Source organism: Molossus molossus, unplaced genomic scaffold, assembly GCF_014108415.1.
Source record: "Molossus molossus isolate mMolMol1 unplaced genomic scaffold, mMolMol1.p scaffold_m16_p_1, whole genome shotgun sequence".
In the NCBI taxonomy this organism is placed as follows: domain Eukaryota; kingdom Metazoa; phylum Chordata; class Mammalia; order Chiroptera; family Molossidae; genus Molossus; species Molossus molossus.
This window is the reverse complement of record NW_023425344.1, coordinates 182320616-182337007: the sequence shown is the minus strand read 5'-3', so window position 1 is coordinate 182337007 and position 16392 is coordinate 182320616. Positions and strand designations below refer to the sequence as shown.

At 42.3% G+C, this 16392-nt stretch overlaps 2 protein-coding genes across 6 annotated transcripts in view; one reads left to right on the top strand and one right to left on the bottom strand.

The window, feature by feature from the left end:
- The window catches only part of TUBGCP4 (tubulin gamma complex associated protein 4), a 35246-nt gene extending 33405 nt beyond the window's left edge, over positions 1 to 1841 (bottom strand). The window contains exon 1 of one of the 2 annotated variants that reach the window (XM_036258445.1): positions 1561 to 1841. In XM_036258445.1, coding sequence (XP_036114338.1) covers positions 1561 to 1638 — 78 coding nt within the window. In that variant the 5' untranslated portion in view covers positions 1639 to 1841. The remainder of the gene's footprint in view (positions 1 to 1560) is intronic. The other variant, XM_036258456.1, reaches the window with a different exon arrangement.
- A 31-nt stretch (positions 1842 to 1872) lies between these two features.
- Positions 1873 to 14473, top strand: ZSCAN29 (zinc finger and SCAN domain containing 29). Of its 4 annotated transcripts, none has more exons than XM_036258410.1 (6): positions 1873 to 2440; positions 2937 to 3366; positions 3848 to 4052; positions 5845 to 6543; positions 8095 to 8556; positions 11210 to 14473. In XM_036258410.1, exons 2-6 carry the CDS (start codon positions 3049 to 3051, stop codon positions 12031 to 12033), a joined length of 2508 nt encoding a protein of 835 aa, XP_036114303.1. In that variant the 5' UTR covers positions 1873 to 2440; positions 2937 to 3048; the 3' UTR covers positions 12034 to 14473. The 4 variants fall into 4 exon arrangements, with proteins under 4 accessions (XP_036114303.1, XP_036114293.1, XP_036114286.1 ...); XM_036258400.1 differs by having other exon boundaries at positions 1873 to 2461; XM_036258393.1 differs by having other exon boundaries at positions 1873 to 2468.
- Positions 14474 to 16392: the final 1919 nt, after the last annotated feature.

Genomic DNA, 16392 nt, shown 5'->3' with positions numbered 1-16392 from the left:
TAAAGTCTCTATGAAATTTTAAATCCTGTTTTCATTTCAATAAAAATGTAAATAAATGTAGCATACTATAATCTGTAAAAATACCCTTATAACTGGACACATACATTTAGTATCCATATTTTTATTTGTATTTTTAATTTAAATGATAGCCTAGTATGCTGTATAAAGGTTACAAAGCAGTCCAAGTAGAAAAAAGCAGTAGGAGAATGTAGTCATTCAACCAACTTAAAAAACAAAACAAAACTGTGGCAAAATATACATAAAAGTTACCATTTTAACCATTTTTAAGTTCTTGGCATTAAGTGCATTCACATTGTTGTGCAACCATCATCACCATCCATCCAGCTCCAAAACATTTTCCTCTTCCCAAACTGAAACTGTCCCCATGTACAAAGACTCCCATTTCTCCCTCTCCACAGCTCCTGGCAACCACCCTTCTATTTCCTGTCTCTATGAATTTGACTAAGTGTCTCAAATAAGTAGAACCATACAATACTTGTGTTTTGTGATTGGTTTATTTCATTCAGTAGTGTCTCCAAGTTTCATCCATGTTGTAGAATTTCTTTCCTTTTTAACACTGAAAAATAGTCCTGGCCAGTTTGGTTCAGCGGTTAGAGAATTGATATATAGGCTTTATAGACTAAGAATATTATTTTTCTGCTCCTGCCCAGCCTATACTGCCATTTCTCATTGGAATAGGCATGACTTTGTCATCAAACAAAGCTATATACAAATCTTGTTAATACCAGGACTAGCCATCATAAAATTCTCTGAGCTTCCGTTTGTTCATTTGTCAACTGGAGCTAACAATACCTAGTTACTAACTTACTCAGAGGATAACATTACTGGAAGCATAAGTAGAAAAGAGTAGTTTAGATACTGGAGCCAGACAGACTTGGGTTCAAAACCAAGCTTGCTAATTCCTAGGTGCGTGACACTGGGAATTAATTTGTGATATGAAGATAGGTCGTTATGAAGATTAAATTAGATAATGCATATAGTATATAGCCCTTCCTCCTCATACATTCCTGGTTACACGAAGGCCCCCTTCCAAATTCTCCTAGTGCTTAAACTTCCTGAGAAAGATGTCATGACAGAAACACGCATACATTTTTTCATTCAACAAAATTGGCTGGACCCTTATTGTATGTTAAACGCTAAGTAGTCGGTCTAGCTTTCAAAACTCAATTTAAAATAGAGTGCAAGAGTGAAAATGGGAGAAAATGCCTCCCTCACTTTTACATCCAGTTCCCCCGAAACTCTTGCTCAAACATATCATCTTTAGACCGGGTCTGGGTTTCCCTCTCCCTCCCGAAGGCGGGGCCATTCTGGGTCTGCCCTCCCTTTCCCGGCCCAGGCCCAGGCCCAGCTCTTTTAGTGTGAGCAGCACCCCGGGGCGCCCGGGGACACGGCCCTCCAGTCACTGACCAGGGACAAGGCTCCCGCCCCCAACGCCCCTGCGAGCCCCGCCCCTCGGTCCCTCAGACTCCTCCCCCATGCACTGACTCACAGCTACCCATTCGGCCCTCGCTAGTTCCCGCGCTGAGGGCCGGTCAGTACCTGAAGGCCACTCCGCTTGTTCCAGGTGAAAATGGACCCTGGGTACCCGCTCAAAGCCAAGAGCAGTTCGTGGATCATTCCCACGGCGGACCTCGAGTCCCTATATACGTCTCTCGTTCATCCAGCGCCCTTCCGGGCAACCACAGAATCCAATGCTCCCTTCTCTACACGCGCCCAGGCCCCTGGGACCGACGGTTCCTCCTGAATCCACCCGCCGAGACAATTGCTGCGGGAGCAGCGGGCGGGAAGCAGAGAGAGGGTCGGCGCGCCGCGTCCCGGAAGTACGCCGCGGTGGCCGGGCCCACCGTCTCTCTACAGCCCAGGCTTCGCCTGAGTCACGGTAGCTGGCTTTGCGCATGCGCCCTCGGTGGCCTAGTCACCCGCTTGGACTTCCGGTTTGGGAGCTGGACTAGAAAGAAGGCTGGAGAGCCGGGCCTGGGGCCGACCCCGGGTCGATGAGGCTGGCTCGCAGGCAGAGGGGCGAGTGGATTGAGGGACAGCCCGAGAGAGACACTTCCAGGGGTGTGCTGGAGAGGCTCTCAGGCACCTTAGCCCGGCAGGGGGTCTCTGGAGGGGACTGCACCACGGCTCCGATAGTGACCTGGCCGGAGAGAGCGAAGACAAAGAGGCCGGAACCCCGCACCCGCCGCTCCCTGAGCTGAGCTCCGCGCCCGCGAACTCCGCAGCACTCGGATCTCCTGGCCGGCACCCGAGCTCGTCCTCAGGAGATCCATTCCCATTACCCCCTCGGACTCCCGTTCTCCACCAACTCAGTGCATCTCTCCCCAAGCCCACCCGACACTCGCTTCAGGAGCCAAAACCAACTTCTCCCAGTCGCGAGGTTTCCCGTCAGAATATTTGCTGAGCGGTTACATCTGCTGTGAGGAAAAACAAAGACCCAGTATTCAGTACTTGATTTTTGTCTGGGGTGGGAATTGGTAGTTGTGGAGTCCAAGGGGGCAGGGCGGACGTAGAGAGCCTGGGGGAGATCAGCTGCGCCCCGCTGGACAGAGGCTTTTTGTTGCCTTGAGCAGGATGGTGACTTGTTAGATCCTGAGCTCCAGGTCTTCCATATGGTTCGAACTCATTATGCAACATTGGTCAGTGGAGCTAAATGGGATCAGATTTGGGGGAGGGGGTAGAGGAGCAGACTGTTTTCTTTTTTCTGCTGCTTCCCCAGGCTGCCCTGGGAAGTCGCCCGGAAATGCAGCTTTTGAAAGTTTTCTCTTCATGCTCAGTTTTGGCTTGCTATCCTAAAGTTGGTGCTACCTCAGATGGCCACATGGAGCATATATATGGGAAGTCAGGCCAGCTCTGGCAAGACTTTAGACATATGAGTATATTCCTTCTGATAGTGCCATCTCTCTCCACCCTAGGAGGAAACTTCTCGGAGACTCATCAGCAGGTGATTCTCCAAGGACATGGGAAGATAGGTGTAAGCCCTGGAACCCAGACTCTTAATTGGAGGGAAGCTGCTTTCTGCTGCGAATGATGGCCAAACCCACTCTGAGAGGGAATAGCACTAACTCTGAGACCTTCCGACAGCGCTTCAGGAAATTTCATTACCAGGAGGTAGCTGAGCCCCGGGAGGCTTTCAGCCAACTCTGGGAACTTTGCTGTCGCTGGCTAAAGCCGGAGGTGCACACCAAGGAGCAGATTGTAGAGTTGTTGGTGCTAGAACAGTTCCTGACCATCTTACCTGGGGAGATCCAGAAATGGGTACAGGAGCAATGTCCAGAAAATGGAGAGGAGGCTGTGGCTCTGGTGGAAGATTTAGAAAGAGAGCATGGAAGACCTGGACGTTCGGTGAGAAGGGAGGGGGAATTCAGAAGTGTGTGACTAGGCAGGGGAAAGGATAAGGGGTCAAATTAAAGTACAGACAGATTTAAAGAAGGGAGCAATCTCCCTTGGTAATGCTTACACTTCTGATCCTGGATCAGGTCACTTTTTCAGATACAGCTTATTTGGAGATGCTACCTGGGTGTATCTTGGCTATTTCTGTTACCATGAGTTATTCATAAGATTCAGTTTTTTATTTAATACAGAAGAAGGGATTTTTTTTAGCTTGTAGTTGGATTTACTATTTTGATCTTTTCCTTCTGGAGTTCCAGCTGCTCTAAGCTAACAGTAATGGAGTAAGAATGACTCTTGTTAGCTATTACCACCACCACCTGCAACCCTAGCCATGTCCCAAAAGGATGGTGGTCTTTTTTAAGTATTAAATAATCTCCCCTGGGAATGCCCCTTGTTATGACCCTGCAGTGACAATTAATGGGGTTGTTTCTAGGTCACAGTCTCTGTGAAGGGGCAGGAAGTGCGCTTGGAGAAGATGACACCCCTGAAATCATCACGAGAGTTATTAAGTGTTCGGCAGGAGTCAGTGGAACCCCAGTCCAGGGGTGTACCCAAGAAAGAGAGGGCAAGAAGCCCAGACCTGGGACCACAGGAGCAGATGAAACCAAAGGAGAAGCTCAGACCTTTTCAAAGGAGCGGTGAGGAGTAGATTCACATGGGAAGATAGGATACCATTCTAAGTTGGGAAGTGGTGTTTGGGAATAGTGAGTGGGAAAGGGTTTCAGGAATGAGTGGCAATTGTAGAGTATGTGGTTGTTGGGGACCTTCTGAAGGCATATAGTTTAGCTCTGTGCTGCAGTAAATGTTCTTTTTATCTCCTCTTTTGATAAGCCTGCCAGAGGGATAGTCCCCTAGTTTTTATCAGAACTTTGAACTATTTTTAGTTTTTATCAGAACTTTGAACTATTTTATTTCCTCTTGGTAATGATGATACTAGATGATACTAGGTCAGTATTTTCTACATAAAAATTATTTTCTATTCTTGAAGGTACGTCTTCCTTTTAATAATTTTCTTTCTCTGAAATAAACTAATTGTTTCTTTAAGCTTTTCCCCAGAAGCTCCATTATTCAGATGTACTAAGTTCTTGTTACTCTCCCTTGTAAATTTTAAGTTCTACAAATATGTCAATTGTGGATAACTAAGTTGTATATATTATTCTAGTGAGGATCTGATAGGTTGAGGCAGACTAAGAAGTTTACTTCAGAATTTTACTGTTTTCTTTCAGTATAGCTCAACTAATTACTTGATTATTGTTCACCTGGTAATTCCCAGGACTCTCATAGCCTTCCCTGTTGTCTTCCAGCCTAGCACTTAATCTTGTACATGATTTTGTAGAGCTGTTTCTTCTTTGTACTCTGTTGAACTCCATATTGTATGTTTTTTTATTTGATCATTTCTTTAACTTGTTGAGGTTGTTCTGGATTCTGACCTTATCGTCAAAGACACTGGCCTTCTCAGCTAGTCTAGTCATCCATATGCAATCCCTCAACCCCACACCCAGGCTTGTAGAATTCATCAGTTTTTGAACACCTACCATCTGCTTGACACCTTAAGGTATTGTGCAATAAGGAAAAATGCCTATCCTTAAAGAACTTATAATATGATTGAGAACAAAACAGCAAATATAAATATGTGCTCAACTGAACTGTACTGAAATAATGCTAAACAATGACTTGTTACTCAATTGTGTGAGTACAACAGGAATTTGGCAGAGTGGAAGATGAAGGGGGGCTTCGTGGGTCATTGGCAAATACAGCTTGAAGAATGGGTTAAATTTAGATAGGAAGGGGAGAGTGTGATATGAATGGACAGTGCCTAGTAGGCACTAAGGTTAAGGCCCAGCCGTACAGCATGTGAGCTGAGGAATCAAGAGCCTGGAGCTAGGTAGAACAGTGACTGTTGCAGTTATCTGGGTGTGAGAAGGTGAGGAGATTAGACTTGGACGGTGGCAGTAGGACTAGAGGGCATACTAAGGAAAAACCTTTAGAACTTGGTGACTGAGTGTGAAAGAATCATGAGTTGAAGACGATTTGCCTTCTGCTCCCCTCCCCTTTGAAATGTTTCATTTTCTAGCCCCAAGTGGAGAACTAACTATATGAGACAGGAGGTAACTGTTCCCAGCAGTGTCATGACCTGCCTACATGTGGTCAGGAGGGCTAGGGAGCAATTTGGAACAGAGTTATCTGTTGTGAACATACACAGAATCCTTTTCTCTTGTCACCCTATTCTGGAAAATAACACATTTCTCGTTTTTTGAGGTTTCATGTATTCTCCCCATTTTCTTCAACACTGCACTTTCTGAAAATATTTCCTTAGACATTTTCTTTATAAACCTTTTGGATAAAAAAGGTAGGTCTGAACTCAGCGATTTAAAAAAAAAAATGATCAGACCAAATTTTGACATCCTTTGTTTGCTTCCCTGCAAGCAGGATTTCCATTTCCTAAATCCGGTGTGGTCTCCAGGTTGGAGCAAGGAGGGCCTTGGATCCCAGATCTGGGCTCCAAGGAAAAGGAACTCCCAAGAGGCAGTCTCACAGGAGACAGACAAATGCATGCTGACCTGTTGCCATCCAGGAGAGAGAAAAGAAGCTGGGTGGAACAGGATCACTGGGGCTTTGAGGATGAGAAAGTGGCAGGTGTGCACTGGGGCTATGAAGAGACCAGAACTCTCCTCGCAATTCTCAGTCAGACTGAATTTTATGAAGCTCTCCGAAACTGTCATCGAAACAGCCAAGTATATGGAGCTGTGGCTGAGCGGCTCCGAGAGTATGGTTTCCTTCGGACCCTGGAACAATGTCGGACCAAGTTCAAAGGTCTCCAGAAGAGCTATCGGAAAGTCAAGAGTGGCCATGCATCTGAGACCTGCCCCTTCTTTGAAGAGATGGAAGCCCTGATGAGCGCTCAGGTCATTGCCCTACCCAGTAATGGCCTGGAAGAGGCAGCCTCTCACTCTGGCCTGGCAAGCAGTGATGCTGAGACTGAGGAGCCAAAGCCAGAGAGTTGGCAGCATGAGGAGGGAACAGAAGAGGCCACAGCTGAAGAGTCTGACAGTGATGAAATGAGCCAGAAAGACACCACCCAGGACCCCAGCAACTCGACTGCACCTGTCCTTTTCCGAAGCCCAAGTGGTAAGAAGCTTTTCTTCTTGGGGTTTTGGGATTAGACTTGAGGAGTTATGAGGCTGGATGTGGAGTCATAGAAGTTAATGTCATCTGCCTGCTTTTTCACTAAAGAGAACAAAGAGGCACTTCTCAGTTCCATGTGTATTTCATTCTGTGGGAAAATCAATGAGGTACTAGAAAGTAGGGAATAAGTTTAGGTATTTTAAATAAATACACTCAGCAAATTCAAGAAAAGGAGTATCTTGGCACTATTTTTTATCTTTAAGAAGAATATGTATTGAGCACCTTATAAGAACTCGCGCTTTATTTTATCTTTTACTCCCCCAAATCTCAAAATCAGTTTATTATATGTTCCTTTTTACTTAGAATAGCATAGTGAAGGATTGTCCAAAGTTGGGGAAACATTTTCTGAGTTTTCTCGAGATTCGCAACACACTGGCATTTTAAGAGGAGTGAGAAGTTCTGCAGCAAGAAATCTTGTTTAACACTCTATGTTGAAATATTATTTGCCTGTGGAACAGTTTTGTAAGTATCCTTTATTACTGTTGATGTAATTTCTACAACCATGTTGTTATGGAATGGGCACCAAAGTACCAGTCATGAGGCTTTGTTTCTAACCCTGACCACTAATCAGCTCAGTGCCCCTGGACAGTTATCTTACTATTTCAGAGCTTGTTTCCTGAACTGTAGACGGGGGAATGGCACAGGACTACATCTGTAAAGTTTAGTTCCACTGTGAACAGTGATCTTTGCTTCATTTTTTAATTGTATATGTGATGTTATTTTAGTTACGTTCTAATTTTCTACCTAGCTTCTACTTTTCCTTTTTTTTTTTTCCTTCATGCTTTTTCCTTTTTTGTCACTGGACTAAATGTAGCTAAATCACAAACGTGGCACGTGTGCCAGCTGCTACAATTTTCATTGTCTTTTCATCCTTTTCCACTACTTTTTCTGTCTTCCCATTCTTTCCCCTTCTTTACTTGCAGTGAGTGGAGGATAATGGAAGCACTGTTATCTCCAGCTGGCTCTCAAGTGGGAGGAAGACTCTTTGAATCTCCCTTCCCTCTACCTTGGTTACCTTCAGGGAGCAGGGTCTGTAATTATCCTGATGAAGTCCTGCCCAACGGGGGCCAGCAGCACTAGTACATGTTCAGGCCAGGAGATGCTGTCTGCTCTGCTTCCTTCTCTTTCTGGCTTCTGCCAGTCCTCTCCTAATGATAAGGTGCATGACTATTAGGTCCTTATCTTGTACTCTTTCAGTAGGTCTTTGCTATTGTTGGGTTGTTTCTTTTCCCTTTCCTTTCCTTCCCCCTCCCCTCTCCCTCCCCCTCCCTCCTTCCCTTCCCCTCCCCTCCCCTTCTCTCCCTTTCCTTTTGATTGTGGTGAGTGAAGGGCCGTAATAGGGATTAGGCAGCAGTGTGATTTAAGAAAGACTGTTTCTTGAGGTTTTGAGTCATTCTTTGGGAAACTTTCAAAGAATGTTTGAAAGACGCAGTCAGTAAGGTTAAGGAATTGAAGCTCTAAAGCCTGGTGTTGAAATTTCTCTTCTGGTGGCAGGTGTACATTGGGGTTATGAAGAGACGAAGACTTATCTTGCAATCCTTAGTGAGACTCAGTTTTATGAAGCCCTCCAGAACTGTCACCGCAACAGCCAGTTGTATGGAGCAGTGGCTGAGCGGTTATGGGAATATGGCTTCCTTAGGACACCAGAGCAATGTCGGACCAAGTTTAAAAGCCTACAGACCAGCTATCGGAAAGTCAAGAATGGCCAAGCACCAGATACCTGTCCCTTCTTTGAAGAGATGGATGCTCTGGTGAGTGCCCGGGTTGCTGCCCCTCCCAGTGATGGCCAAGAAGACATAGCCTCTTGTCCCATCCAGGAGACCAGCGAGGCTGAGAAGCAAGCCGAGGAGGCAGAAGAGGCCACAGAAGATGATTCTGAGGAGGATGAAGAAGATACTGAGCTACCCCCAGGGGCTGTCATGACACGTGCTCCAGTCTTATTCCAGAGCCCTAGTGGTAAGATCCTTTCACTTCTTAAGGTCTAAATAGCAAAGGGGAAGCAGTGGGATTTAGGAAAAATAATCAGATTGAAACCTCTATACCCAGCTCTCATGGATTCTTCTTGTGACCACCTCTCTCTTCCCCATATCCCCTATTAAAGCAGTTCAGTAAGAGGATATAAATTACTCACTTGACTTGCCTCCTCACACAGCATCAATCTAAGATGATTGCAAACTTGCTATTATCTACATGTGAGCTTCTGGTTTCTAGGGAGTTTACCTAGCAGGGAATCTGAAAGCTAACATTTCCCAAGTAGCATATTGTGTACCCATAATTGAATTAAGTTGGTTTTAAAAGTTCATTCTCATTTGTTTGTTCTTCTAGTTTCAGCTTATATACCAGCTGTATGTCTGCTTTATACACATATTTGGAAACCTAGTAACCTCTTTCTTCAGATACACTTTTACAAAAGTCTGAGATTTCTGAGGGAATTGACTCTTTGAATCTCAGCTGAGGTATAATGAAGAAAATACTTCGTTATGGTTTCCCTCCTTGTGGAAAGAGTAATTCTGATTTTGGAGTCATACATGTAAAAGGATGGGCAAAAGCAGGTTAAATTACCAGCCATCATTGCCTAAAAGATTAATCATAAGTAAGGATAGTAACAATAATAATAAAACAAATAATACAAATAAATACAATAATTAATAAATAATTAATACAAGAATAAGCTCTGTTTGGCATACTCAAAATGTAAACCCACTTTTGCCCATCCCTGTATATGTATGTAAATCTAGACTCTTATTTGTAAGTTAAGAAACTTAGAGAAAGTTATTTAACCCTGTAAGTTTAATTATCTATGAGGACCTACCTCAAAAAGCTGATGTAAATGAGGTACCATGATGAAGCATCTAGCACAGTGCTTGGGCACATAATAAATATTCAATAAATAGCAGTTTTCTCTTCCAAAAGTTCTTTTAGATCAACATTCTTTAAGGGTGTTCCATGGAGCATCAGTTTCATGGGGGCATTAATATATTCCACTTAAAAATGGCTTCTAGGTTTAGGAAATGCTGAATATCCCTCATGGAGGATCACAAAACATATTTAAGGTTCTGAGATTTCATTTAATCTGATGAACCTCTATTTTATGGGGCATGTCTTAAGACTGGGCTTCTAGGTAGAAATACTGCTTTAGGGGGTATATGTACAGGCTGACTAAATCTCAGATTTAGTCCAGGAAATTTGGATCCAGAGTTTATCTGAAAATTCTGTAAATTCAAAATAAAAATTTGCAAGTTCACAAAGCCTAGGCCTGGGGAGCCTGGCATTTGGTTCTTAGAAAAATATTAAAAGTCTAGCTTGGGCATTAGAGTAAGCACTTAGTGATTATCTTTCCACAGGTAAAAAGAATGTTTTTAGTAAGACACTTCCTAGCAAATTTCTTCTCTCAGAGGCCTTTTATTCTTTGAAAGACACCAAGTATTTTTCTACCCTATTTTTTAAAACATTTTTATTAATTTTTTTAGAGAGAGAGGAAGGGAGAAAGAGATAGAAACATTGATGTGAGAGAGATACATTAATTGGGCGCCTCCTGCACAACCCCAACTGGGAATTGAGCCTGCAACCTGGGCATTTGTCCTGACCGAGAATTGAACCAGGACCTCTCAGTCTATGGGTCAACACTCAATCCACTGAGCCTCACTGGCTGGGCTTTTCTACCCTGTTTTTATTGTCAACATATATTGGAATTTGAGCAGAAGGGGACTTCTATAACTATTTTTGGATATACAAGTTTCCAAGAGTTTTCCTGGACATTCCCTTTTAATCCCTTTAGTTACTGGCAAAGAACATAAACTAGAATACCATAATAGGTCTGAGATGAGGCAAAAATACAGCATTAGAAAGTGTCTTTCCTGGCCCTGGCAGTTTTGTTCAGTGGTTAGAGTGTCAGCCCATGGACCGAAGGGTTGCAGGTTCGATTTCTGGTCAATGTCACATACCTGGGTTGTAGGTTCAATCCCTGGCCCTGGTCTGGGTCATGCCGGAGGCAACCAATTGATGTGTCTCTCTCACATTGATGTTTCTCTCTCTCTCCTCCTCCCTCCCTTCCACTCTATCTAGAAATTAATGGAAAAAATACCCTCTGGTGAGGACTAACAAAAAAAGAAAGTGTTTTTTCTTGAATAAACATGGTGATAGCTTTAAATCTGGTAGGTTTTTCTTGTTAATACTGAGATTTTCTGAAGATCCTGGGCACCCAGGAAGAATTAAAAGAATATACTGATAAGCCCTATGTAAATGAGAAACATGATAGGTTATCAAGTAGAAAAATTAAACACTGGCATTTTAATAGATGATAATTGAGAGATAGAACACCCTATTTTTTTTTTTTTTCTATTTATCTTCAGACAGAGTAGGAGGGAGGGAGAGAGAGAGAGGGAGAGAGAAAACTCGATGTGAGAGGGATGAACCGCAACCAAGGTATGTGTCCTTGACCGGAATCAAACCCACAACTCTTTGGTCCATGGGTCGATGCTCTAACTGCTGAGCAAAACCGGCCAGAGCTAGAACTCCTAATTTTTATTTTTAATCATCTAATGTGATACTTTACCTCTGCAAATACTAATTGAGGAAATGGATAATTTTAAAAATTCTATTCTGTCAGGTTTTGAGGCTGGATTTGAGAATGAAGAGAATCTAAAACGGGATATTTCTGAGGAAGTACAGCTACATAGGACATTACTTGCAAGGTCTGAAAGGAAAATTTGCCGAAGACGATGGGAAAGGACCCCAGGAGAAAGAAGAGGAAAATCCACACTCCCAGAGAGGAGTTTAGGTAAAGTTCTAAGTCATCAGAGACCTTACTCAGGAGAGAGACCCTATAAATATCTTAGATACAGCAAAAGCTTTGGTCCAAACTCCCACCTCATGCATCAGATATCTCATCAAGTGGAAAATCCATATAAATGTGCTGACTGCGGGAAAAGCTTCAGTCGGAGTGCACGCCTCATTAGACACCGGAGAATCCACACTGGAGAGAAACCTTATAAATGTCTTGACTGTGGGAAAAGTTTCCGTGACAGTTCAAATTTCATCACCCATAGGAGAATCCACACAGGAGAGAAACCTTATCAATGCAGTGAGTGTGGGAAACGTTTCAATCAGAGCTCAAGCCTTATAATTCACCAGAGAACCCACACAGGAGAAAAGCCCTATCAATGTGAAGAGTGTGGAAAAAGCTTCAATAACAGTTCTCATTTTAGTGCACATCGGAGGATACACACAGGAGAGAGACCCCATGTATGTCCTGACTGTGGGAAGAGTTTCAGTAAGAGTTCTGACTTACGTGCACATCATAGAACCCACACAGGAGAGAAACCCTATGGGTGTCATGATTGTGGCAAGTGCTTCAGTAAAAGCTCTGCTCTGAATAAGCACAGAGAAATCCATACACGAGAAAAACTTCTAACACAATCAGTGCCTAAGTAAGCCGCTGAGGATCTATTTTTTAAAAAAGAACCTCAATAAATGTATTGAAATTGTTTGAAAAAGTCTTTCAATAGTGAGATCCATCTCCTATCTGTGCCAAAATAGCTTAGGAAATACTCTAGCATTTACCCCACCATTTGTTTCTGTTTCTCTTGAATCAAATTCTCAAGGCAGTCATCTTAAGAATGAAAAGATTTCAATCCCTCTCCTGCTATTCCCGTAATACAGAGGACACAGTTGTAGGTCCTGTGAGTTTGACATGTACCCTTCTTTCCTAATGCTGTTATTCAGCTGCATTTCGAGTGGAAAACATCACAGAGCATTTCAGGGAGAAGTTGTGAGACTTGGCTCATTGAGTAGGTCTAGCTCTTTATACAGTAATGGAAATACTAAAAGGAATGACTCTTCCTGCTCACTTAAGCCTGTGCCCAGAATGAAATACAGATGGTCCCCAACTTACAATAGTTCAACTTTGTGATGGTATGAACATGATATGCATTTAATAGAAACTGTCTAGGCTAAGCAATGATGTTTGGTAGGTTAAGGGCATTTTTGACTTATGATATATTCCACTTATGACAGATTTATCTGGACATTACCCCATTGTAACCTCGTAAGTACAGGAGCCTCTATATTTGTCTGGCACTCTTCATTTACCTAAAGGAAGGAAAGTTTAATGTCCATCTTGATTCTCACCTATGAATCTTCTTGTCAAGAACCTAAATGTTCTATATGGGGAAACAATGTAAACCCTGTATAAATATTGAGGTGTTAACCTTGGATTTCTTAGTTCCTTCCAAGCCCTAGAAGAACTGGAATAGAATACTACATTTATAGCAACTAGTTTGATTTTTTTTTTTTTTCTGTCTCTCTCATCTGAATTTCATCTGTCTCTTGTGGTCCAGAAGCCCAAAGAGCAAGGCAGCTGGATGTGGTGATTGGGAAAGCAGTTAAAGCTGCCAATAGGAAATTGTCTATATTCCACACACTCCAACACCTAGTCTAGTGTTAGGTTCCCCATGGGTGCTCAATACTAACTTACAAGGAGCAGAAGCCACTGCCACACTCCCATGGATTGGGAAAACAAACCAAGCCAACAACTCATTACCCTAATGGCAAGGAGGACAGATTATCTTTGGTCAGGTGAGTTGCCAATACACACACACACACGTGCATATATTTAACTGTATACATCTGTTTTTAAAAGCAGCTCTTCAGTGTAATTCTGATCTGATCTTTATAATCAAATAGTATTGCATTAATTACCCATCTTTTCATAGTATGATGAGCCCTGTACAGCACAAATTAGACAGTTCCTGTCCTTACAATCTAAAGTAACACTGACATGGACAGATAATAAGTACATGTGTATAGTTGCAATAGTTAACACTAGTTAACATTGCATAAATGTTAAGGTCTAATGTATTAGAGTTTTCTGTCAGAAAAATCTGGGAGGAATTTTCTTTTTATTCAGGAAGGCTTCATGAAGCAGGAAGTGTTCAAAAGAGGGAAGGTTACTGGGTAAATTAGACAGATGAACTTTCCAAAACTGCGTGCTGATTGGATGAGAAATGGGAACATTGGGGAGCAAGGTGTTTTCTGCAGAAGGAGCAGAGGGCAAGGAGAAGCTGTAAGGAAGGTTAGACAAAGCTTGGAGCAGCACAAAATTTGAGGGACAGTATGATACAGACTGTGCTAAGGCAGACAAAGAATCACCTTAGCTGAAACATGTGGAGTGCCAGAGGCAGATCAGGAGGTGATACTCTCATCATCGATAGGAAATCAGGTTCTGTGCTGTAGTTATTGATAAGGAAACAGCTGGCTGGTACTGGAAGAGAAGAAAGCGATTACAGCAGACTAGCTCCTATGAGAGACAAAGGTCAGAAACTAGTGTCTTGAGAAGATACTTTGATGGGCAGGTCAGGAAAGAGGAACACGAGCAGATGGCCAAGGCCTAGGATGAGTAGCTGTTTCACATTCACATTTACAGTTCTGTGGCTAGAGTGAGATCTAGGAGAGGAGTGGGGAGATAGAATATTCTGTTAATTCACAACTTACTGCATTAGATGAGAGGTTAATTAGAGCTCTGATGTTGAGGAGTGCTAGTACAAACGATCTAACATTTATTAGGAATTAAAGGGAGATGGTATCTCAGTCATATTACCTAAGCAGACAGGAAGATATAAGAAACACCAGTCTAAAGCAATGCTTCAAGATCTGAGATGGTTTAGGAAATATGCTATTTGTTAAAAATGAGAGATTACTATCTTTAGTATATCTTTGTATAGTCTTGTGGGAAAGCATTGGTTGGGGTAAACAGATATGAATTCTGGTTCCAGATGTCTTATGTGTAAATCAGCCTGCTTCCAATTCCCTTTCTGTAAAGCAGAATAATGTTTATACCTTAATCTGCCTCTCAGGGATACCATGTTAATAAAAATTATACTTATAAAGTGCCCGGTGTTTCTTCAGGTATTTAAATATATATATATATATATATATATGTACACATTATGATTAAGTTGTTGCTGGTAGGAAAAGACAAATCTTTGCTTGTTTATTTTTGGCTTCCTGTGTGGGGTTACTAAAAGAATGCCTATCTGAATTTTTATGTTCTAGGCTGAGAAACAGAACAGAATATGATTAAAGAGAAATTAGAATGAAAATCCTTCCTTGGTATCTGTATCCATATCCATTATGATCTATATACAGATGATATACATGCATGATCTGTATATAGAGAGAATGTTATTTAAAAAAAACCAGGACCAGGGCCAGCCCTCCAACCTCCTGATAAAGAGAATGTACAAAAGGAATAGGGCAAAGGCAAATTCTCTTACTGGGGAACAAAATAGTTCACCTCAAACTAGCTCACAAACCATTTCTGCTACTCAGTTTGCCTAAGGATGGAAAAAGTAAGAAATAATAATTTTCAAACATTCTAAGAAAGGGAAACCAAGCCCACTGTTGGGGGAGCAAGAGAATCTATATATCTCTTCTTTTTAATACCCATAAGACCTTTGTGGGACCAAATTTGGTGGCATATGCAGCAAAGGAAGCAAAAATGTATTATTAGCCCTGGCCAGTTTTGCTCAGTGGTTAGAGCGTCGGCCTGCGGTCCGGAGAGACCCGGGTTCGGTTCCCGCTAAGGGCACGTACTTCGGTTGCAGTTTGTCCCCGGCCCTGGTTGGTCGTGCGGGTGGCAGCCACTTGATGTGTCCCTTCACGTCGATGTTTCTCTCTCTCTCCCTTCCTCTCTCTTTCCCACTCTATCTGTACAAAAAATGGAAAAATATCCTCGGGTGAGGATAAAAAAAAAAAAAAAAAAGAATGTATTATTAGCAGGAGCTGGGAAGTCATTATTTATTCCCATCAGTTGTTTCCCTAGTGCTGTTATTTCTTTTTGACCCACCCCCCCGCCCCACCCTGCCCCGCCCCTACCCCATGCTATCCTTCCTTTTACTGCTTGTGCTCTATGACTAATGCCACAGAACTTAATGACATATATATTCTCTGTTGCTGCCATTTCTCTTTTACTATAATCTAAGTGTAGAGGCTGAGTCTTGTCAACTCCATAGAGAACTGTTTTTATGCTGACCATGTAGGGAAGGGAAGATAAGATATGAATGTAAGGATGGATCCATTCTCTCCATTATTCAATTCAAAATCTAAAATGAAAAATTTACTTCTATGTACTCAAATAGTTATCCAATGCATGTCTCAAAGTTTTAACATAAAAATATTATTGAGTATTCTCTGACATCATGGTGCTTAAGATAACAAGTTATATGGAGATATTTTAGTTAGTTTAAATTCCTCCTACATCCTTCATGGGCTATTTCAGAAACAAAGCTTTGGAACAACTGGAAGTCAGATTAAAGGCTGGAAATAGGAAGGAGGGGGAGTAAAGTTGGGGGTAGGGGATGACAAAAAAATAGTAAAGGCTAGAAATAGAAGCCTAAAAGTACCCTGCAGCTCAAGAAGCATCTGGCTGGCACAGCTCCATTATGGTCAAAATAAGAGAAGAGAAAGGTAAGGTACAAACTTTAAAAAAAAAATCAGTAACTTGATTCCAGAGTAATTAACCATGAGAAGGACAAAGCCAGATCTCAGCAGCTAGCTTTATCTATCAGTAGAGTCACCTATATAGTAGATTAACTCTGACTACTGGATATTCATAAAAGCCCATGGTATGCAATGTAGTCTGGAGTCAACAGTTTTGGGGAATACTTAAGTGAAGAGAGTCTTATTACAATAAGCATAACAAAATACATAGCTGTTGTCAGAAGCTAGAAGGCTTAAAGGTCTTGGTGACAATCAGTTTTCCCTTCTCACCTTACTTAGAATAATAATTCCCAA